The 24,254-nt window shown below is 43.9% G+C and overlaps 1 protein-coding gene and 1 long non-coding RNA gene across 4 annotated transcripts in view; one reads left to right on the forward strand and one right to left on the reverse strand.

The window, feature by feature from the left end:
- Nucleotides 1-12,662, forward strand: part of LOC144752166 (ligand of Numb protein X 2-like) — a 169,442-nt gene extending 156,780 nt beyond the window's left edge. For all 3 annotated transcript variants that reach the window (XM_078640094.1, XM_078640093.1, XM_078640095.1), the window contains exons 9-10: nt 4,955-5,113; nt 7,131-12,662. In XM_078640094.1, coding sequence (XP_078496220.1) covers nt 4,955-5,113; nt 7,131-7,266 — 295 coding nt within the window. In that variant the 3' untranslated portion in view covers nt 7,267-12,662. The remainder of the gene's footprint in view (nt 1-4,954; nt 5,114-7,130) is intronic.
- The window catches only part of LOC144752167 (uncharacterized), an 85,775-nt gene that overhangs the window by 51,957 nt on the left and 9,564 nt on the right, over nt 1-24,254 (reverse strand). Inside the window, exon 2 of the long non-coding RNA XR_013594036.1 lies at nt 4,003-4,257. This is a non-coding gene — a long non-coding RNA (uncharacterized LOC144752167). The remainder of the gene's footprint in view (nt 1-4,002; nt 4,258-24,254) is intronic.

Raw genomic sequence — 24,254 nt, forward strand, 5'->3', positions numbered from 1 at the left:
ATAAAGAACACCTGAAGGTTACTATATTAGAACAAAAGTACTGCCCACAATTAGAAATAATGATTTTTAAAATTAATTCAGCCACAAAAAATTTTTGGAAAGGAGCTTTAGTCTATCGCCCACCGGGATCTAGCGTGGGCTTCTCTCTTTCTCTTTTGGAGCTTTTAGCTCCACATTTTAAAGCAAAGGAAGATTTTATTCTTCTTGGTGATTTTAATATTCATGCTGACATTTCTGCGCACCCAGAAACTATATCTCTGCTCGCTGACCTATCCACCCTTGGTTTAGATCTGCAGAACAGCGGACCCACACACAAAGGAGGTCACTTCCTAGACTTGCTCTTCTCCAATTGCTCTAAAGTACGGTGTCAACCCACTGTTCAAATAAATTGGTCTGACCACTTTATAGTGGAATTTTCTCTATTAGGAGTGGACAAACCCTCTCAAAAGAACACTCTCCTACCTATTTGGCGTCGACAGTGGCACAAAGTAACGGTAGAGGAATTGCAGAGGGTATGGAAGCAGCCTATCCCTATAGAAAAGGATAATGTGGAATCCGCATTATCCAAATTTAACAACTCTCTCACAGAGGCAATTGATAAACTAGCCCCTCTGAAGCTACATAAACAATACCCTACTTCCAAGCAGGAAGCATGGTATACTGAAGCACTCGGAATAGAGAAGCAGGGATGTAGGAAGATAGAAAAGAAATGGAGGAAAACGCGAACAGAGGAAAGCAAGAAAGCCCATCACGAAGCCCAGTCTAACTATTATAAAAATATTAAACTTGCACGGAAGAACAGCCTTACTCAGCAACTCGCAGAGGCGGGTAATTCCTCCAAGGAATTATATAAAATACTACAGGCGTTTGTAAAACCAGTAGCATGTGAAAGCCCAGATGATTTTTCCCAATCCCTATGTGATGAAATTTCTTTGTTTTTTGAAAATAAAATAAATTTCATTTATGAGAAAATTATGAGGGCATCCAGCCAAAAGAGCAACACCTCTATTCCCTCTACTCTGCCTACACAGAGAGATATTTCACTTATGACATTTCCAGCAGTCAGTGACTTAGATCTACCCTCCCTCATTAGTCACATAAAATCGGGGTCTCCTGATGATTTCTTGCCCGCTAAAATAGTTGCCTCCCTGAGTACCTTGCTTGGACCTCACATCCAAGCAGTAATAAACCACTATCTCAGGGAAGGACATGTGCCCACGGAGTGGAAAAAAGCGGTGGGGAACCCTATCCGAAAGAACGCGGCACTTCCATGGACAGACCTTTCAAACCTCCGACCCATCTCCCTCCTGCCTTACCTCAGCAAAATGACCGAAAGACATGTGAACACCCATCTGTCCAAGTACATCGAGGCAGCGGAGGGTCTAGACTTTTCTCAATCTGGGTTTAGGCCCAATCACAGCACCGAATCTGCCCTCCTCTCAGTGACCGATAACATCAGGATGTCACTGGATGGAGGGGGTTCCATGATTCTGGTGCTGTTAGATTTATCCGCTGCCTTCGACACGGTGTCACATGAGATACTTCTCGGTCATTTGAGGGAGGTGGGCATAGGAGGTGTGGCTCTGTCCTTGTTGGAGAGCTTTCTTTCGGTCCGCTTGCAAGGAGTCAGATTGGGCTCCCATCATTCCATCTCAAGGGAGCTCACCAAGGGAGTGCCACAGGGCTCATGCCTAAGCCCCACACTTTTTAATGTGTATGTGGCCCCCTTGGCAGACATTGTAAGAGCACATGGGTTCACCCCAGTGTCGTATGCTGACGGCACTCCGCTTTTATTCCCCTTTCAGACCCTCACGCCCGCAATACAAAAATCCTTTGCGGACGGAATGAGGGCAATATCGGACTGGATGGCCTTAAATTGCCTCCAGTGCAATGTAGGCAAGACGGAGGTCATGCTGTTCGGGGAGGCCACGCTTCTGTGGTCTCCAGAATGGTGGCCCCCGGATTTGGGACCAGCACCAAGTCCCAAACAGACCGTAAAAAATCTCGGTGTGCGGCTCGATAAGGCACTTTTGTTCAAAGAACATACAAATCAAGTAGCAGGATCTTGCTTCCGTGTCATCGGACTGCTACAACGTGTCTTTCCATTCCTACCTGATAACTATAGGAAAACACTTGTCCAGATGTTGGTGATCAGTAGACTGGACTACTGTAACGGCCTGTTCATCTCTGCCAATGAGGAACAACTACAAAGACTACAAGTGGTCCAGAATACTGCAGCGAGACTTGTTCTCAATGCTCAGCCAAGGACTGCTTCACGTCCCCTCCTGGACAAACTCCATTGGTTGCCGGTTAGGCAACGTGTAAAATTCAAAATCTGCTGCACAATACACAAATGTCTGTTTGGCACTGGACCTAAGTACTTGAAAGAAAAATTCAACCCCTACAGTCCTGGACGCACTCTGCGCTCCAGTAGTCAGCAACTGCTCGAGGTTCCAAGGATTAGAAAAGCTAGGCAGGGAGGTCGAGCTCTCTCTTACAAAGGCCCCATTCTATGGAATTCATTCCCCCCCCCCACTTTGAAACAAATCACCAACCTTCAGTCTTTCAGGAAGACTTTAAAAACATACTTATTTTCGGCCTTTTAAGATATTACAACACTGATTCCCTCACAGTCTAAGATCATGATTAGGCTTTCTTGGTATAAGCGCAAGCGCGGAGATACCCCTCCGGGGGTCGAGTCCTGCGCTATACAAGAATATAAATAAATAAAAATAAAAGTATAGAAAATACAAGTTGCATATAATCTGAAGCTCTTCTGTGGGCCTAGAGTCGCAGAGCAGTATTCTTCTTTGCAGAGGCGAAATGCCTTCCAGGCTTAAATATTGTAAAATCAACACTACAGCTCTGGTCTCCAAATTATTACATTGATGGCAAAGTAACTTGGGTATTCTGTGACACAGGAACCTATGAACAGACATCACAGTATTTGGTGGGTATTTGTGCAAGGAAGAATTCAGTAGTGCTAGAATTGTGGCTAGAGCCTTCTGTAATGTATGAATAGAGCACTTAACTTGGTTGCGTTTGTATGCATTGTATGTATGTATACTTTGTGGCCCATACATCAGTAGTACTAATTTTGTGAGGAATGAGGACACTGAGTTTTAAAAGTGATTCAAGTGAGTATTTGTTTAGTAGTTCCAGTGATCATTTTTTAGATCTGTATAGTGAATCTATTAAATCAAACCATGTTTGAAGACCCTCTAAGAGGTTGGGTGTGATGGGGACAAAACATGTAATCTCTTTGGGTAGATGGGGGAGAGGGGTTGATAATAGCATGCTCTCCTAACTACTTTGAACTAAATGTGTTTTTGATAGCAGCCAGTTTTAAGACAAACTCACGTAAGTTAGTTTTAAAATCTAGTGTTCTTTTTAATTAAACGTTATTTTGCTCTTGCATCCCTTTTGGAACCAGGGAATATTTAGATACTAGGTTGGCTGGCTGCATTACTGCCCTTTGTATTGTTCAGTGTGTTCTTCATTGGCTCTTGCAAAATTCATATTTATGCATTACAGGAAGAAGCAACAACTGTGTTTCAGTTCAGTAAAATACAAACAAAGGCATTCATTGCGAACCTTCGCTATATCACGTGCCCCATGGCCAAGGCTGCGTCCAATTGTAGAACCAGTTTTATTGCCAGAGGGAACTTGGAAATGAAATGGAGCAATTTTTCATGAGAGACGATGTACTAACCATGAATGGATACATATGATGCACACAGGAATTGTGTTTCAGGGTGTTAAAGTCCGTCTAAATGAGCCATGTGATTGCCACACGAATTGGCGAGGGATTGTGGGTTGCGTATATGTATTGAAAGGGGCACAAAGAATACATGCAGGCCCCTGTGCCATCTTTGTTTTTCCTGTATATACTCAGAAAGAGCTCTCGGGGAAATTGGTACCCAGATTTGCTTTTGGACTGCCTTCCCCATGTAATTAAATAAATAAATGTAAATCCGTATTTGTAAAGCGCGAACTACTCACCCTTACGGGTCTCAAGGCGCTGGGGGCTGTCGTGGAAATTAAGTGAGCTATTGCCCAGAGTCACATGGTGCTGAGCTGCCACCGGAGTTTGGGATCGAACCGTGAACCCTGTGCTCCGGAGTCAGCTGCCCTGGCTGCTGCACCACACCTCTCCACCTCACCTCTCCACATCTTCCCTCAGAAGACTCTTGTGGTGGACTCTTCTCCATGTGTCCTCCTGGCATTATGGACTCACTGAGAGGCGTGTCTGAGGACCTTCAAATACAAAATTTGAGAAGCACAAAATTTAGAAGATCTAAGGAGATCTCTTTATACTCTCAAATTTATACGAAATCCTAATGGAACATAAGGCAGCAAAAGCTACTATTGTGCAATAACTAGATTTTTGCACATTCAAATTGTTTTTCCATCAATTTTATTTATATAGTCTTCAACTGTTTTGATAAAACAAGATGACGTGTCATACACGTTTCGTCCCTATTCTCAGGGGACTTCTTTAGGGGGACGCTTTATATTACAGAAAGTTCTATCTTCAAAAACCGAGTATATGTTCGGCACTCTATATCAGCTTTTATAACCGCACGTGTTTCTTCTGGGAGTTCAACACATATTAGTCAATCCACTAAGGTTATCAATTTCAATCACGGTGTCCTGTTCCCTCTCGTGTGTCTGAGGACCGGTCACCCCCGCTATCCGTGCAGTGATGTCCATGCATAACCTCGCCAGGCGGAATCACTTGCACCAGTGGAGAACCCACGCATCTTCAATCCTTTAAAGCTGTCCCAGGTGATGCCAGCCATTTCAGACTTTACGAACACACGTCATTAATGTTCTTACTCCCCAATCCAGAAAAATCAACTACCCCAAAAATGGATACAGCCTTGTTTTTTTCTTATTTTCTCTTAAGTTTTTTTTTCTTCTATTAACTTTGAGTTTTTGTTTCTGCTTTTAGCTCACTCCACTGCTGCAGAGAAATCTCGCTCCAGAAAAGCAATGCAGAGAGCTGGGGGTTCAGCATCGTCGGGGGCTTCGAGGAGCACAAAGGATACCAGCCCTTCTTCATAAAAACCATTGTGCCTGCAACTCCCGCCTATTATGATGGGAGGCTCAAGTATGTGTTTCCATCTGCGTTGTAACTGCAAGATTCTAAGCCTCCCACATGTTGCTCTATTCTCTGAGTGGGTAGTGTGTGTGTGTGTGTGTGTGTGTGTGTGTGTGTGTGTGTGTGTGTGTGTGTGTGTGTGTGTGTATTTGCGTGTGTGTGTGTGTGTGCGTGTATTTGCGTGTGTGTGTGTATTTGCGTGTGTATTTGCGTGTGTGTGTATTTGCGTGTGTGTGTGTGTGCGTGTATTTGCGTGTGTGTGTGTGCGTGTATTTGCGTGTGTTTGTGTGTGTGCGTGTATTTGCGTGTGTTTGTGTGTGTGTGTGTATTTGCGTGTGTGTTTGTGTGTGTGTGTGTATTTGCGTGTGTATTTGCGTGTGTGTGTATTTGCGTGTGTATTTGCGTGTGTGTGTGTGTATTTGCGTGTGTGTGTGTGTGTGTGTATTTGCGTTTGTGTGTGTATTTGCGTGTGTATTTGCGTGTGTGTGTGCGTGTGTATTTGCGTGTTTGTGGGGGTCAGAGATGGTTGGGAAGTGCGACCACAGTGTCCTAGAGGGCTATAGGAGAATTTTGGTTTCAGTGCTAGCCCTGCACAGGCATGCCTAACAGAGTGCTTTTTGGAGAAATGTCAGCCACCTCTTTCCTTTAGAATTTGACAGTTGTAGGAAGATATACTTTTTGTTTCGAGAGACAGAACCTCCCCTACATTTTCAGTGTGTACTGTGCAACATAGATGGTCTGTGCTATTGTATTATATTGTAACATTTATATAGTGCTTACCATACCTATTTGGGGCTTTGAAGTGCTTCCCTACAAGGTTAGCATGTTAGACCACGTAGGGTGTGTGGCTGCAAGGGTGTTGTCTTTGTTTAGTGAAAGCAAGCTCCAATGTACAACTCGGAATGAGGAGATTTTTCTTTACCTGGCACCCAAAGTAGTAGTTTTGTGGTGTTCTGTGCAGCAAGCTGGGCTCACCACAACATCTTCATCCCAACAACCTGCATGATATTCCAATCTACCTTCAGCTGCCCAGAAGTGGAGAGCACTGAAATGCTGATGCTATCCAGTGCCAGTTGCTGTGGAACCAACTAAATATTATGTATAATTATAGCCACAGAAAATCCATGGAGTGTGCGCTCTAATATCTTGTACGTCGATTATTGTACACCTACTTATGCCACACTATGGTCTCTTCTAAGTGTCGAGGTGAGACCGGGGAGATGTATAAAAGAGAAAAGAACTTTGGGGACCAGATTGAAGAAGGAGCTTAGTAAATTGAATGGTCAGCTCTGAAATGCCAGCATCTTAGCACTCTCAGTGATGGATCTTTGTAGGGTAGCCACCCTTGTGTCTGGCCATCAGGTAGGGTGCTGGAAAGGTAATCTAGATATTGGAATAGATGAGAAGGTGGGGGGTAGAGACCGGACATGGAAGTCAGAAGGATGAGGGGTGATTGGCAAGAATCAGAGAATGACAGGAAGCAGGAATCATAGTCCACTATGTGGCACATGCTAGGGTAGGACACAAAGGTCCCCAGGGAGGTAAAGGGGTACCCTGCCACCATCCACAGTTTGTCAGACCTCCCATGCACATTCTCACTGACTGAAACACTTATCTGTGGGTAGGCAGCTGGATGCAGAGGATGAGGAGGGAAGGCGAGCAGTATTGGGCTACTTTCTTGTGTATGTGCATCTGGAAGGATAGAGGTTTCGGCGTTGAAGGTGGAACACTGCACAAGGTCTGGAAGATCTGGATCTCACGCCCGCCTAATGATAATTACAGCAGATACATATGGCACGGATGTCTTGTGCGGGATAAGGGTAATCTTTCCTTGGTTTCAAAGTTGCCGGCTTTTAGCACACATGATCATGAGCAATGTTTTTCTGTTAGAAAATTGCATTCAAGTCTGGAGGTCTTGTACTGCTTCCTCCTCGAAAGACTCTTAAAACCTGCAGTAGATTTTAAAAAGCATATATTGTTCATGGCTCGTCTTTGCTAACATTTTTGTTGTGTTCCTTCTGAACAGGTGTGGTGATGAGATAGTTGCTGTCAATGGAAAATCTGCAACAGGAATGAGCAACTCGCAGCTAATCCCCATGCTGAAGGAACAGAGGAACAAGGTCTCACTGATGGTGGTCTCCTGGCCGGGGAGCCTTGTCTGATGGGCGAGGCTCCAGGAAACTGTATAGACATTTAGACTAGCATCGTGTGGAAACCAGTAGTGAGGACGAACTACCAAAGAAGCTCACCCTCCTTCAAAACTTGGATTTTTGTGAATTCTTGAATTCTGAAGCTTTTTCTCACCATCCTTTTCAGTCTAGACTTCTTTCCAGTAGCAGCTTGCCTTTGCAAACATCTAAGATTCTTTTAAGTGAACATATGAACTCTAGCAAATGCTGAAGAAATACCACCCAGAGCTGTAAAGCGGAGAGGTTCGTGCTCTGCTTTGCCTGTGTTTAGTAGTTCTACAGAGCTGCAAGATTTGAGATTGACACTGGTCAGCTGATCGAGCTTAGTGGGTGTCTCTTCTTGGCTTTGTACTTTTTTTAAGTGGCCTTATGCACATACAGACCTATTACCGGAATATCCAAGGGGGTTGAGTGGATTACCCGTTGCATACTGGATTGAGAGAGAAGTAAACCTAAACTAATCTTTCTTTCTATAAATTAGTTTTCGCAGAATGAGAACTGTGAATTGCCTGACTGGCTGCAGTTCTTTTTTTCAGTCAGTGTGTGTGCTGAACTGTATCCAGTTCAGGAACTTTTGAAGTCTACACTTGGAGATTTTATGAATGTGTTGTACACAGGTGAACTCTACCTGGGAAACAGAATGCAGATAGAACAATAATACCCCATGTGCCTCATCGCCGTGTAAACAGGAGTTGCACAACACAGTCGAGTAGAACAGGTTTTTCATGGATGCCAGTAGAACTGGATTGCCTTTCGGGCACAAGTTTGTTTGAGTGGCCTGTTCACGCTATGACTACGTCACAGTCAAAGGATTGTACACAAGTGACAAAACTAGCTATTCCCAGAACCATGATCCCTATACCTGGAATGGCATTCAGAAACACGTAGAAATAACTAGAATTGGGAACGCCTTTTATGATATCGAAATATTTATAATGTACAGCTACTTGTCCGATTAGGTGTTTTTACATTAATTGGAATGCCAGTGAGATATTTGCATAATAGTGTCTATTGTGGCCTGAATTTTTACTTTGATAAGTAATGAATTGAAGAAATTAAAGTGGGTAGCTGCGTGCCCTTTAATAATCTGTACACCATTTATTGCAGCCCTGACTTTGGAAATCTGTACACATTGTAAACCTATTATAAAAGACGTTTTCCAGAGTTAGGTTTTCAGTGTAAAATCTTGTCCCAGATAAACATAACGACTGTTTTCTGTCAAAAGCTAAGCATGTTGCTTTATGCGGAGAAATTTCTATGTTAAGGTTCAGAAAAATTGAGTAAAACCCCCAATTTTATAACATTTTAACAAATCGAATAATTTCATACCTTTTCCCTTTTTTGTCTTCAAGTGGCTCAGGTATTATGATTTTGGCATTACATTCAGTGCCTCATTATACAGAGGAGAAGAAATAGCTTACCATTCTAAGGATGTCTGTATATTTAAGATGTGCCTTTAATAATTTATTTCGATTCACAAATTGGAACATATAGCAGCGGTTTCCCTCATTTGAGGTCTCTTAAATTCATGCATAATTTTATTTAAGGATTCATTAGAAATCTAGATAGGAACAAATTTAGTGTTTGTACAATTTAGTTGTTAAAAAAGCCAATGTGTTTTCGTTGAATAGCTACTGCTATATGATTATTTTGTTTGGTGTGCCCAGTCCCGTTAGAGCTGCAGAGGTACCTGGAAGATCTCCTATGATTGGGGAAAAAAGTAGAAATGTTCACCTTAACTTACCCTATAGATATTATTTTTGGATGATCTTCCCTGAATCAAAGTTTTTTTAACGTCTGCTGCAAGTTGAAGATTGAACTCTTAGCGTTGTACAAGTCTGTAAAATGTGCCTTGTATTATTAGTTAAAGAAGTACGCGAATTGCATGTCAATCATGAGGGCAATTTCTTTAAAATTGGGAGCTTTGAGGTATGCCGGAGACCCGACAATTGTTTTGTAAACTGTTTCACTAAGCGTGTTGGAATAGGGTTGCGTGGCTCATTGTGCTCCTGTTGTCACACTAGGGCAGTAGTGAGTCCACAGACAAGGCACTGAACCCTGAGCAAGTCTCTAACCAACCACATATGAAGAGTACTTGTTTGATAATGATCATGCATCATTAGTGAGGCCGGGGCCCTCCTGTTGACTGTATCAAATTGGAGGCTTTAAGAAGGCTCCTGCAATGGTAACATGGAGCCCTGTCTTTTAAGACAGCCCAACTTTTTTTGAATTTGTGTCTCTGATGGATTACGCTGGCTGCTGCTGGTCTTTACTGTAAAACCTTTTGAAATCCATGTAATTACCTAATTTCTTCCGCAGACACATATATATATATATTTACTTTGTCTCTGAAGCAGGGCCCTTTCCTCTAATTCCTGGAAAAGCTAATATGTAACCCAGAATTCCATGAAATGGATTAAGATATTGAGACTGTGAAACCCTTTCTGGACTGATGAAATCAATGTATTGGTAACCCTGTTATATCATGGTCTCCCCAAGCTAGAACCCGGGACTATCTCCTACTAGAGAATCTTTTATCTTTTTGTTTTTAAGTAAATTATTGGTTTTAACTAATTCATTCTCCTGCCTCGTCAATCCTCTTGGTAGCATAGATGAATGGAACAGGATTAATTTTTATTGCCTTGCTCCCAAGTGCCTATAAAAATTGCTTGTCCGTAAAGGGCATCAAATTGCATAATGTGTTTTATTAATATTGAGTTGAAGCGTTCTCCATAGGTTATCGGTTTTACATTTTGAGTAGTCGTATGTTAGCTAAATTTCGTAACAAATTGATATTGCTTCCTTGTCCAGGATGTCTGAGTTGAGACTGAGATGGCGAGAAGGTAGGTAGGGCGGTCAACCTTGTACCATCTACACAGGTGACTCTGCTTTGGATTACTTGAGACGTGATCTTTCCAGAATTGTTTGGTGTTCCAGTTTGACTTCAAGTGCCAGGCTTACGAAACTAAATGCATCTTGATTTTTAAATTGGTTGCTAAGCGTTCGCTGAATATCATTTTTCTGTTGTATTTCTATTAGAGCCTCAGTTGCCTAACATATATGTACATTTGGCACTGTTTTAATCGGGAGGAGAGTCAGAATACGTTCTACTGGTTCATTCGCATGGATCCTATGGAAATGGAGAGTAAAGCTTGCTTCCTCCTAGCTATTTGTCAGACCGAGTCGGAGGCAAGGAGGGTTTATCCCATTTCTCTCAATGATAGTTTTACGTGTAATCCTATGGGAAAAAGAACTGGGCTATAGCACCCCAGATACTTGACCTATTGCAATGATGTCTTCTTTGGAGCAATACCCATGGGTGAGCAGACGCAGTGCTAGCAGCGTAGTTCTTTACATGCCTTTATAAGAAGCGCTGTTTCTTCCCTTTGCTGTGATTTGTCTCAGTGGAGATTCTGTGCTGATCCCTCCTGCCCCCTTTTCTCCATAGGAACTGGAGTTTATTTGCAGAAGTCATTTTGGACATGGGTGCTTTCTGCCTGAATGGGTTCCTCCTGCTATTTTACATTTGGCTAGGCCGTGAGGTCCCCTGTGGATGGAGTCTGAGGCCCAATGGACTGTACTTCATGCACCAGAGCAATCTGTGTTGTTTATCTTTGCCTGAAGTGAGGGTGTAGCTTTGGGAGGTCATTTTTACCAAGTTTTACAATACATTGCCTGTGATTGAGGGCGTGGAGGCAATCATCTGGTGAGATCCTGGGCCACCTTCTCTAGATCTGGTGCCTTCTGAGCTGTATTACCCCGGCAGTCATAACCATACAGGCATTTCACCCCATCACACCAGGAAGAGTCAGAACATCACTAAAGTAATACAGTTGCTGCATGCATGGGACCTGATGTCACCTACCGGATGTGAAAGCGCTTCTTCTTTAGTCCATTAAACACTGCAGGAAGACTGCTTGACTGCAAACTAATTTATCATCCATTCCCAAGGGGTATTTTTGCTGAAACGCTGGGCGACAATTGAAGTATGTGTGGATAATACCACACATGACAGACGAAGTTGGGGCTAAAACATATATCATGCAAAGGTAGATTTGCCTGCAGGTCTGTTGCTTGTTGTCCGCTGCTGCTTATTCTCCATTGAGGACAATCTATTGGATGTTTATACTGATCTTAAATATTTTATGTGCAGTTTTAAACCTCCAGTCGCTTTTGTGCTTATTTTCAAACTGTCCCTTCATAACCTACCAAATCGATGACCATCTCAAAATCCCAGTAAATAGGCAACATGTTCAGTAGTGAGGGCGAGTTCTTCACGAAGTAATGTCATTTGCATGGACGACCCTGATCCCTGGGTCGACAACTTGTCACCAGTCCGCAGTGCCGTGCCAAATGACCAATGGTCTCTGAGCTTGACTATTGCCAATCTATACCTTTCTAGATTAGCATTCAGAACTATAACTATATTTTCTATGAAAGTAACACTTTAAGAATGAGGCTCGCCTAGAAAGTTTAGGAGGTGTAAAAAACAAAGCTTCAGGTAGGCCCCTGACTAACATTCTGTAAAAAGTTTACACCACCCTCTGTCGAGACTCCTCCGAAGTGCCTTACTGCTTTGAACGAAATCATGTTTGCTCTTGCATGTACTTCCTTGCCTTCTACAGGTCAACACATTTCTGTCAAGTTTTTCTTTTATTTCTGTGCAAAGTATACAAGCCCTTTGCTGCGAGTAGCTCAGGTAGAAAATATAAGCTGGTTTGCTTGGGTGGTTCCCTTTGGTAGGGAAGTGGGGAGTAGAGAGTAGATTATGGCTGCCCTCTGCTGTGTCCCAAATACGTAACTTTCTAGCCGATCATTGATGAAATATGAACTTCTATAAAAGAGGAAACCCCTAAATTTAATATAATGAACAAAATGAAAGTGTAGAGTTACTACTACGAATGTATATATTTTATTTGAACATAAATGAACAAGAAAGTCAGTTAGTTATCCATGATGTAAAGATTCAAGCACCAAAGAGTGTAAGTTATTGTGAGTAATTAGTGAAGTTGTACCGCCCGATGTTTTCTTATGTGAATTTATTTTGGCTTTTTGATCTCTATGTAGGATACGCGAAGAAAGCTGTAAGAGCCCAGAAAGCATTAAATGTAGTATTCTTTGTACTTTTCAGTTCTTTTGTCTTATTTTTGTTTTTGTGCCAGATGTTGGCTTCAGGGATCTTTTAAACCCTCCTAAAAGAGTAAAACACAGCTCAAATCCAATAGAATTCACCATGGTCCTGATTCACAAGTGTGCATACCAGCTTCTTGTTAAAGATGCCTTTCTAATCTGTTAATGTTCTTACTTGTTTCAGTTAAATGTGAGTGTCATTTTGAGAAATGAAATAAAAATAATGTATGTGCACAGCATGGACTTTTGAATTTTGGTGTAGTGCTTATATCACTCTGAAAGATTACGAGCCATATCTATGATTATTTTACGCAACTCAGCAAGACCCCTTGCTGCTCTGCTTGAAAGGGAGATGGGTGCAATGCCCTGTAACTATCAAAATATGGTCCATTCCTGCTCTAGTGCCAACGCAGGCACCGTTGCAACATGCTGCAAGGGTGCCCGAGTTACAAGCAGGATTTTGTTTGTGGAGGAAGGGACATCCTCATGCACAAAAATTATCCTCCAAGGCTTTTTCCTCCTACGTGTTTTGCAGAAAGAGGAAAAAACGAGGAGAAATAAAGATATTTCTTGTGACACCTCCCCTGGGAAGGCATAGCATTCTGACGCATTCCCAGGTCTACCAGTATTTGTAAATCTAAGCATGCTTCAGAACCCATGGGTGGATGCGTTGGAACACCCACGCTCCACCCATGGAACACCTCTTTGGGGCAGAGTAGGGACTCTCATTTGTCCAAGTCCCTGATTGAAGATACCAATGTATGGACTGACGAATCAGTGGAGTCCCAGAAATTAACACTTCATATTCATGGAAGACAATCTCCCATGTGAAAGAAGATGCTATTGCAAGGGCAGAAGATGACTACGAAACTAAGAACCAACTAAGGTATCAGCCATCTCCCCATCACTCATCAACCATTCTATGACTGATGCTTGATCCTTCTCCAACAAGGATCTCACACTTGATATAAGATTCTCCCTCCTTGATTGGTAAAGAAAGAACTGTTGAAGATGGGTGTTTTCAATTATCTGCCAAAACGACTGGGTCAACTGACAGACTTCCTGCAGATCCCTTGTTCCATTACAAAAAGAAGCAAGGATTAGCCAGTCATCAAGGTATCGAAAGTTTCTTATACCACTAGAATGCAAAATGACTACCAAGGGAGCTTAAACTTTTGCAAATACCCATAGACTCCGATGCCAGACAGAACAGCAAGTCTATGAACTGATAATGTTGCCAGAAGATGAAAACAATGGGAATGTCTGAGACTCTGGGCGTATTGGGCATGTAAATATGTGTCCTTAAGGTACAAAGAAACCAAATAGTCCACAAGAGAAACCGAAGGCAGTATGGATTCAAGTGTTACCATCTTGAATGTGACAATGTAAGCATTAACTTACTTTGAGTCTAGAACTGTGTGAAATTGTCTGCGTGTGCACTTACAATAGGATTGAGGAACAGCCTAGCCTTTGCTATGCCTCTGGAACATGAGAAACAGCTTCTTTGGCCAACAGCTCAGAATCCCCTGCAGAGGAGCTCTGCGCTGAAGAGAAGGGGCAGGAGAGGAATGGAAGAATTCTGGACCTGAACTGAATCTCGCATCCTTAATGAATTGTCTGAATAACCCAAGCATCTGCCACTGAATTGCCCCCTTTGCTTAAAAATGTATTCAGGTGGCCTCCCACTGGGCTGTCTTCAAAATGTTCCACAAAGGGATAGTCCCTGTTTTGCTGGGGGAGGTGGTGGTGGAGGTGGACTGACACCAGGAAAAGCCCCTCCCCTCCCCCCTTTCTGGCCCCAGCTCCGACACCACCTGTAAAAGGACCGGCCATGAACTGTGGAAACACGACTTCAACCAAATACCTTCTTGGAGTCTGCAATGACCCCGGATAAATGGTTGAACATGTGTCCTCTACTATCCTTCTCTCCAGCACCACCCTTCTTTATATATATATTTATTTTATTTAAAGAGTTTTATATAGCGCGAACCAGACCTTTGGGTATCGGGGTGCTTCACATTACATAAGGTAGATTAGAAATACGTCTTGTATAGCATAACTATAAACAATGAAATGACGTAGGTACGTATACATCTATAAAGGTAACATCAAAATACACGGTTAACACAGAATATACAGTGACATGCGGTAGATTAGGGAAATAACATTCTATATGGTGAGAATTTGGACATCCTGATTGCAAAAGTTTTTTTAAGTCTCTCCCTGTGCGTACTATCTTCTTCAATTCTAGGTCCAGGATTAGTAAAGTATCGAACGAGGCTATTCCCCATACAGCTGTAAGATTGATATGAGGTAGATTTGGGAAACACTTCAATGTAATAGATTTTTGTTGACTTATCCTGTATATTCCATATTCTCCAATCCTGGGTCAGGATTCATGTTCATCTCCTCAAGCTGGGGACCACAAAGGTTTGCCACCGTAAGAGGGGAGTGCACCAGTAGGAATTGCTATAAGCTGCCAAGTCTGCTAGAGCGCATCTGTATCTGTCTGCGTGCTGCTACTGACTAACCATATGTCGTGCAGGGAGTGGAATTAAATATCCAAAAGGAACATCGCCCATTATTCCACGGTTGACATTACTGGTGCACAGCAGGGGTCTCTAGCCTTTCTGTAGTAAGAGCTAGTTATTTTTAATGAAAATCTTCCCGAGCTACTGATATTATTAGTGTTGTAATAGTGACCACACCAGGCAAGATTACATTAGTGGTGACACCAGTCAAGACCATCTCCAAGAATCACCTCAATGCATCCGGCAGGGTTACCAGCAGTAATGTAAACAAAAAAAAAGCTTTATCAATCTGTGATGCCTCTGCTTGGGGAATACATGCCAGCCACTCCTTAATGCCCCTGGCACCACCGTAAGAAGGCTTCCCCAATGCCTTGTGATTTATCACTCAAATATTAACTTTACAAATCCTCTTGCTGCAGCTTTTTTTCACCTCTATTGTGTGAAACTACTTAAACTAGTTTCCTCTGAGATGAACAAGTGCTTCCTGCTTGAGGCTGTTTCTATCCCAACAAGAGTTTATGGTCTCTCTTTAGATCAGGCAACTGGTGACTCCCTGCACGACCTGTTCAGCAAGGCGGAGAAATGTATTGTCACGGGTCACATGCTTGTAAAGTGATGGTTCGAGCTGCCAACGTAGGGCACCAAGTATAGGTGCGCAACTCTCGTTGAATGCTGGCTAAGGATCAAGCGCTCCAGAGAAAATCCATTGGACTTTTTGGAAAGAGACTCCTGAAGTAGGTCCAGGGATACCCAGTATATAAAAAGAAAATTATTACTTACAACAGCGGTTCTTACCCTGTTAGTCAGGGACCCTTAGGGATCGGCAGTGCCTACTCAGGGTGATCCACGACTGCTTCGAAAATTACATAATATTCACTAATTAATGAAGTGCATATCAATTTAGAAGTAAAATGTAAACTTGGACATTTTAAAACGTCCTGTAAATCTTAAGGAATTACGAATTGGAGGTTAAAAACTAAGTTGGTGTCCTCCAATGGATTTGTGGGAGCAGTGCCCCTGCATCAAACAGACTATAGTAGGGACAATGGGTGGCCTCTTGAATTTAGAGAATCAACAACCTTCCCATTAAAATGTATATTGTTTTGTGAATTAAGTAAACTATTCCATCATTTGTTCGATGAATGTTTGTTTCTGTACTTTTGTGTATTGTTTTTCAGTTCAAATCATTGATATTTCTCGGACCAGGGTCCCCGGCTTCCAATAATGATTTAGTGGGAGGTCCTTGGATTCCAGTAATGGATAAGTGGGGTGCCGCAAAAGTCAAAAGATGAAGAACCATAACACTGTGCTTGAATAAAACTCGGCTGCCTCTGTAGACAGAAGAAACAGGAAGTGTAGCCCAATTTATAGACATTTACTTCCAGTGTCGGCGTGTGGTCTATGTCAGGTACCAGATGGGAAGAATCTTTAGATTTGTTTTGCTATTAGTGTACTAGAGTAGGCAAAACCGCATGTTGCCTGGGGGCTTGGCTCAATCTGCTAGGCTTATTTAAAATGCCTTCTGTGAAAATATAATTTGTTTTAACTGCGCCTCCAATGACTGTGTAAAGTAGTTTTCCCATTAAAAAGAAAATTAGCTGATTGTTAATTGCTCAGAGTGCTATGACAAATCGTCCAGCAAAGTTTCCACAGATAAGTGTGCAATGTTCACTTTTTGCAAGTGTAAACTCTTTAACTTACAGTTCTCTTAGTAATAGAAGCTACTTCAGATTTACTGACCAATGCACCCATGGAGGGGCACTGGCCTTGTGATGCCCAGATGCATTTTGCATTACCTAATTACATCTACTCCCTCCCAATCCCTGAATGCCAGAAATAAATAGTTTAATATTTGCAGGTATGTTTTTTATTGGATGGCGGATAAATGCAAAAGAATGCCCAGTAAGCATCAGTGTGAAACCGTTTTGTAGGATGTCAATAAAGTAAATAGAGCTCAAGAAAGCGACACATTGGTGAATGGTAGGATCTTGCACATCGCCCTTCTTAAATATTCTTAACCCTTACACGACCGCTTGGACTACTAGCTGGCAACTTTTAATGTAACTTTAATCCCGGTGGACATCTGACATGAAAACATATTGTATCCTACCTAGTGCCATCTCTGAAAGTGGTTGGAGTCCGTTCCTTGGTCTACATGCTCACAGGTGGTAGTGTAGGTGCAGTTTATTTATTTAAGCATTTCAATATAGTTCAGCCATGGTCAGGCCTCCAGTTCTGACCTCACTCACCTGTAGGCTATACGGTAATATCCAAACATTGAGGCAAAGCCATTGCTAATGTTGGTGGAATGTGTCACACTTTGGCATCACATAGCTCCTGGACTACAGTTGAGCCAGAGGTTGGTTTGTTAAACTGAGTCTGACATTAGTTCCATTAGTGCAGTGCTTGTGATTCATGTTTTATGGGATTAGTTGGTGGCTTTGTACCAGACGTGTAATGAAAAGTGCATTTAATGCTAGAAATTACAATCTGAGCTCTAGGTTTTTGCTTATCCTGGTATCTTGCAGGATACATTTCTCACGTGTCTTGTTAAAATGACAAATGGTGGCAGGGTCAGTTAGGTGGGTTAATGTACACTGGTACTAACCTGATTCAGACATGTTCATGCAGTGACACACTGCTGCAGCAAGGTCTCACTGGTACATTGACTCATGTAGATATAGACCGTGGTAGTGGGATACAAAGGCAATAACACATGGGTGGGTAGAAAAACAATTGTGCCCCTTTTGAGGGTTTGGGTGGGGTTTCAGCAGAGGCAGCAACAGGCCTTGCCTCCGCAGTAACCGGCTTCCCAAGCATGCAGAGGCAGATGATCGGTCTATCAGCCAGCGTCCATGCCGGTAGGGGCAACAATGTACCCAAACCCCTAGCCCCCACATCAGCCGCTACAGCAATACCCCATTGATTTACCCTTGCTGGTGCACAGACGCCCTTTTGTCTCCATGGGTAGTAGAGCATCACGTCTGACCAGTGGGTGCTTCAGATTATCCAGAAAGGATACGCTACTCTGTTTCCACCTCTCCTATAATACATTGCCTCCTGGAGGACCACTTTTCCATTCTGCAAGGGGAACTTCTAGCTCTTATAAAAGGCAGCCAAAGAGAGGGTGCACAATATTAGAAGTTGGGTCAGGTTGTTACTCCTGTTACCTCTTGATGCCAAAGAAAGACGGAAGCCTTTGCCCTATCATCAACCTTATCCCCTTGTATTTCAGAAAGGACAAGTTCACAATGCTCACACTGGCCCAATTCTGTCTGCCATGGATGCAGGAGACTGGATGGTAGGGTTAGACATGCAGGAAACCTATTTCCACATCCTACAGGCGTTACTTGTGGTTTCTTGTGAGCCACAAGCACTTTTAGTTCCAAATGCCCCCCTTGGCCTTACCAGTGCCCCTCGGGTTTTCATGAAAGTGATGTTAGTGGTCGCTGCACATCTTCGACCATTAGGAATACCAATCTTTCTATACCTTGTTCACTGGTTGCTGAAGGTGGCCTTACCACAAACCACCTCTGGATGACAGCCAACGTGTTGACACCTATGGGATTTTCCATCAATGCTCCAAAGTCACACCTGTCTCCTTCGGAGAAGCTCCCTTTCATTGGCACCATTCTGGATGCAGTGCTTTTCAGAGCCATCTCTCTGCCTCAGTGAGTTCAGGATATTTGGTGTTTCAACCTTTGGCCTGGGTCTCAATGAGAGCAGCTCAGAGGGTTTTTGGCCTTTTGACCTACTGTATCTTCCTTGTGGATCATGCCAGGTGGCACATGCAGGCTCTGCACTGGGATCTGAATTCCCAGGGGGCTTAGCACCATGGAAACCTGCCTGATTATTCCAGGCGACCGAGGAAACAGCAAAAGACTTGCAGTGTCACTGCTAGACCGTAATTGGTCCGATGGGAGACTCTCCCTTCCCCACCCAGAGTGAATTGTTGTAATGGATGCATTGTAGCTTGGTTGGTGAGGTGTAGAGATCAAAGTACTAAAGTCTGCAACAAAAGCCTATCTCCACATCTGCTTGTTGGACCTGTGAGCAATTCGCTTGCCACTGAAACTACTACTCCCATTCATCAAGAAGGAACAGGTACATGTTCTCACAAATAACACTACAGTGATGTGGTACTGCAACAAACCGAGTGGAGTGGGGTCGTGGTTCATATAGCAGGAGGCTTTGTGCCTTTGGAAGCGGCTGAATTATCAAGGCCAGACTAACTCAGCCGACGTTGCCTAGCATATCAAAAATGGCAGCTGCACTCCGAGGTTAGACGGGGGCTTGGGGGTCCTTCCAACAATGGGTAGACTCTGGCTTGAGCTTTTCACCACTGCAGAGAACATGAAGTGTCCAAGCTTTTGCACATTGGAGTTCCCAAGGCAGCTCTCGCTTGGAGACTCCTTTCGCTTTCATTGTAACGCGGGACTCCTGTATGCCTTTCTGGATCTAATTCTCCTACCCAAAGTTCTGAAGATCAAGAAAGACCAGTCCCAAGCCATCTTAGCGACTCCGGACTAGGTGAGTAAAGTGTGGTTATTAGGAGCCCTGGTCATGAGCCTTTGATCTAGCTGCCCCTTCAGGAGGACCTCCTGTCACTGCAGCAGGGCAAGGTCCTTCGCCCAGGCCTGCACAACTTTTACCTCCATACGTTTAACATTGAGCAGTGATAGCTGATGGTGTTTGAGCCTGTAAAGGCACCTGTTTTCTAATGCATTGTTTTGCCTTTTTCTAGCCCAGCAAGGCCTGGCTGGGGCAGCAGTGAAAGTTTATCATTTGGCCTTCCTATTCGTACCTGGTCAGCCATCTCTATTAAAATATTTTTTTAAAGAGCGAACCCATATGTTCCCACCAACATCATTTGTGATGCCTCAGTGGGACCTTAGTTTGGTTCTCGCTTTCCTTGTGCGTCCCATTTGAACCAATGCCCATCTGTTTGGTATGCCTCCTTTTGTTGAAGATGACAATCCTCATAGTGATCACATGAAATTGTCAGATGAGTGAATTAGTCACTGTGTCCAGCAACCATACACCACTTTTTTGACTTTGTTCATGGCAAGTGAGTACTGAGTTCAAAACGGCATTTCTCCCTAAGGTTGTCAGAACTTTCCAGATAGGGCAGTCTATTAACCTGCCAGCATTATTCGTCCTGACCCAGTTATGTATAGAGGAAGATAAATATCATCGCCTGGACCCAAAGAGAGCCCTTAGCTTTTACATCAATCGCACAAAAGAACATTGGGAGGACAGTCCACTTTTTGTAAGATTCTCTGGGGCAAAAAACGAACACTGTACAAAAAAATAACCATTTCCATCTGGACTGTCTTGTGTATCAAAATTTGGTGTGGGTTGGCTGAAGAACCACCTCCAGAAGGCCTACTATGCACTCATTCTACCACAGCAAAGGCTGCTAATACCACACTGGTATGCAGTGTGTCAGTTATGGACATCTGCCAGACAGTTAAGTGGATGTTATGCCACACGTTCACAAAGCACTACTGTGTGGATAGCTATGTGCAGCAGAAGGGGCATTTTTCCTGTTCTGCCCTGCAGGATTTCCTGGTCTGAGTCATTCATCAGACCCACCACATGGGGTGGTACTACTTTGGTATCTCATCACAAGATGAAGAATCTGCGGTTAGATGTAACCATCAGAATAAGTAGTTTTTTCCCCATCTGTTGGGTATTCTATCCTCTCCTTCTCAACCTACCAGTGTTGCTGTGTATACAGAAATCAACTACAGTTCCTCTATTGCTGCCTCCAAAAACCATTGGAAACCATGAATGAGAATTCTAAAAGGGGACTGTAAACACAAGGACACCTCTGCTTCCTCACTTCCAAGAGAACCTTCTGCGTTATTGTGAACAGGAGAAACTCTTATGCTTTCAAATTGCTCCAATTCAGCAAGAAGACATCCACTGTTTGCGCACCTGGGTTTGTTCTCCAGCTGGAATAAGTGAGATGTAATCCTTTGCACAAAAAGATCCACATCCAAAGTACCCCACATCGGCTAAATCTGTAGAAAGTCCTATCAGTCCAAACTCTAATTGGTATATTTATTTATTATCATTTATAAAGCGCTAACTTTCGCTCCGGAGGGAGCATCTTGGCGCTAAGCACACAGAAGGTCGTCTATGGGGGGCATGGATCAAATAGCTGCGAGAACTGAAGAGTCGGACTGAGAATAAATCCATGTTTTCAAGGATTTCCTAAAAAGGCTTTCAGATGGGGCGTGCCTAAGGCTGGGGGGGAGGCGGTTCCATGCCTTGGCCGCCAGAAAAGAAAAGGTCTTTCCACCCTTGGATTTTAATTTTATACGGGGTTCAGAGATGAAGTTGGCGCCAGATGACCTCAAACAGCGAGTTGGATTGTAACGCTGGAAGCGCTTAATCAGGTAGGATGGACCCATGCACCTGTTAGCTTTAAATACAGTAACTAAGAGCTTGAATAGGATTCTCTTATGGAGGGGCAGCCAGTGGAGGGCGTTGAGGGCTGCAGAGGCCGAGGACCTGCGGGGGAGTTTCAAAACAAGCCTGGCTGCTGCATGTTGGACAGTTTGTAGTTTTTTCAGAGAGGACTTCTTGATACCTGCTAAGAGGCCGTTACAATAATCCAGCCGGGAGAGGATAAGCGCCACCGCGACTGATTTCCTGGCAATGATAGGCAAAAAATTAAAAAATTTCTATAATTGCCTGATCAAACTGAAACAGCGCCCTGCGGTAATGCGCACATGTTCATCGAAGCTGAGGGAAGCATCAAATTGAACACCCAAGTTGCGGGCTGAGACAACCGCGCTAGGTGGTGCTTCGGAGTTATGAGGCCACCAGTCTTTGGGGGAAAAGAATGTGCCTTTACCGAGGGGAATTATTTCTGTTTTGGCGCTGTTGCATTTTAAATGGTGCAGGTTGAGCCAAGAAAAGACTTCTGACAGACAGTTTTGGAATTTGATGGCGGCATCCGGAAGTCTTTTATCGATAGTGACGACAAGCTGGGTGTCATCAGCGTAGGATGTCACGAGAATCCCATATGATTCAATCAACGTGAGAAGGGGGGCCATATACACATTAAAAAAGAGGGGGCTCAGGATAGAACCCTGGGGTACCCCTGAGATGATGGATCGTTCACCGGAAATAAAGGGGCCTAAGGAGATCGTTTGAGAGCGATTGGACAGAAATGATGTAATCCAAGCAAGTGCGGAGCCCGAGACACCAATCTCACGCATCCTATTGATTAGAATAGTGTGCGAGATGGTGTCGAAGGCCGCGGTTAGGTCGAGCAGGATGAGGACGGCCTGCCTGCCCTCATCCTGCAAGAACTTGATGGTGTCTGACAACTCAATCAAAGCGGTCTCTGTGGAGTGGCCGGAGCGGAAACCGGATTGCTGTGGGTGCAAGATACATTGATTTTCCACAAAATTCTTTAATTCCTCATGGACTAGTTGCTCGGTGATTTTGCCTAGCGCAGGGAGAAGTGAGATTGGGCGCATATTGGACAAATCAGTAGGGGATTTATTTTGCTTTTTCATGAGGGGCTTGACTGTGGCCTTCTTCCACTCAATAGGAACAATACCGGAGTCAAGGGATTCGTTCACAATCGCATTGATTAGAGGGTTGACAGACTCAATAAGGTGGTGCAAGATGACTGGGGGGCAGGAATCTGTGGGTGCACCTGATTTGCAGGCTAGTATGGCTTTGTGCGTTTGCAATAGGGAGACTGCTGTGAATTGGTTTAGTGAGGGAATAGATGTGTCAGACTCTTGGATTGGAATAGGAGCAGGGGGGAAGTCCTTATGGATATTATTAATTTTCTCCTCAAAGAAATCAGCAATTTGATCACAGAGGGCTTGTGAGGGGGGGATTTCAAGTGCCAGTGCTTTGGGATGAGTAAAAGATTTTACGATATTGAAAATCGTTTGTTGTTTCTGTTTAGCTGAATCTATTGCTAAAGTGAAGAATGCCTTTTTTGCTTTTTTTATATCGGAAAGATATTGCTTTCTCTGGAGAATGTAAGTGGATCTGGACGTTGAATTGTAGGTTTTCCTCCATTCTCTCTCCAAAAGCCTACACTTGAGGTGGCAGTCAGCGAGGGCCGGAGTATACCAGGGGGCATTGGGTTTCTTTTTTCCTCGGACGGGTTTTTGGCTGACGGATTTTGCATTGACAGAGATTACTCTCTCAATCCACAGGTGGAAGTTTGTGGAATCTAATGAGGCGTCACCCATGATGGAAGGGGGGGGTACTGCCGGTTGTGGATTGAGTTTGATGTACTCAGCTACCTTTTTCCAATTAACAGGGAAGGGGGTGTGAGAGAGTTTAATGGGAGGAGGGGGCAAGGTTTTGTTATTGATGGAGAAGGGAATGAGACAGTGATCTGTCCATATTTGTGGCACGGGGGTGGCGGCATCTAAGGAAATCAGGTTTGTACAAATGCCGTCCAAGGTGTGCCCGGCACAATGGGTAGGAAGGGAGACTAATTGGGAAAGACCAAAAATCTCCAGTGAATGGCGGAAATTGAGAGTGTGGGGGTCAGTATCAGATTCCAGATGAAGATTGAAGTCTCCAAAAAGAGTGAAGGTGGGGTAATGGATAAGAAAAGCTGCCAGAGTTTCATCAAGGGAGTCCAAGAATGTAGTGGCATTTCCGGGGGGGCGATAGACAAGTGCTCCTGAAAAAGCGGAGGAGAAACTGGTTTGAATAACAAATCCCAGGGATTCACAGTCCTTGAAAGAGGCCAGATCAAAAGTGTGGCACTTAAGTGCTTTTTTTACAATAATGGCCAATCCGCCTCCCCGACCAATGGGTCTGTCTCGCCTGAGGATGGTGTAATCAGGGGGGAGAGCGGTGGCAAGATCGGGATTTGAAGCATCATGCAACCAAGATTCAGTGATGAACAAGGCATCTAGATTGGCTGCTATGATAAGGTCATGGATGTCTTGTCCGTGTCGCGCTAAGGATCTGGCATTGATAAGGCCACCATTAAAGGAGGCTGTCTTATGCCGAGGAAAAGGGAGAGGGGGAGGAATGGGGCTGAAGGGGTTGGAAGATGACCAACCACACTGGCGGCAGAAGTAAGGGCCCCAAAGGTGGTCGGAAAAGGAATGCACACAACAGGAAGGACTAGGAAGGGTGTGGCGCATAGACAGCAGCTCGGAAGAGTCGTACCTGAGTACAGGGGAAGTGGAAACAGCGTGTCCTGCGCCTAGCGCGGTCTTGGCGCGGACGGGCGCAGACGGGCTCGGCTTCGGCGCGTATCCGGCGCGCCCGCTGCGCCAGCCCGCTGCGCCGTCTGGT

Source organism: Lissotriton helveticus, chromosome 4_2, assembly GCF_964261635.1.
Source record: "Lissotriton helveticus chromosome 4_2, aLisHel1.1, whole genome shotgun sequence".
In the NCBI taxonomy this organism is placed as follows: domain Eukaryota; kingdom Metazoa; phylum Chordata; class Amphibia; order Caudata; family Salamandridae; genus Lissotriton; species Lissotriton helveticus.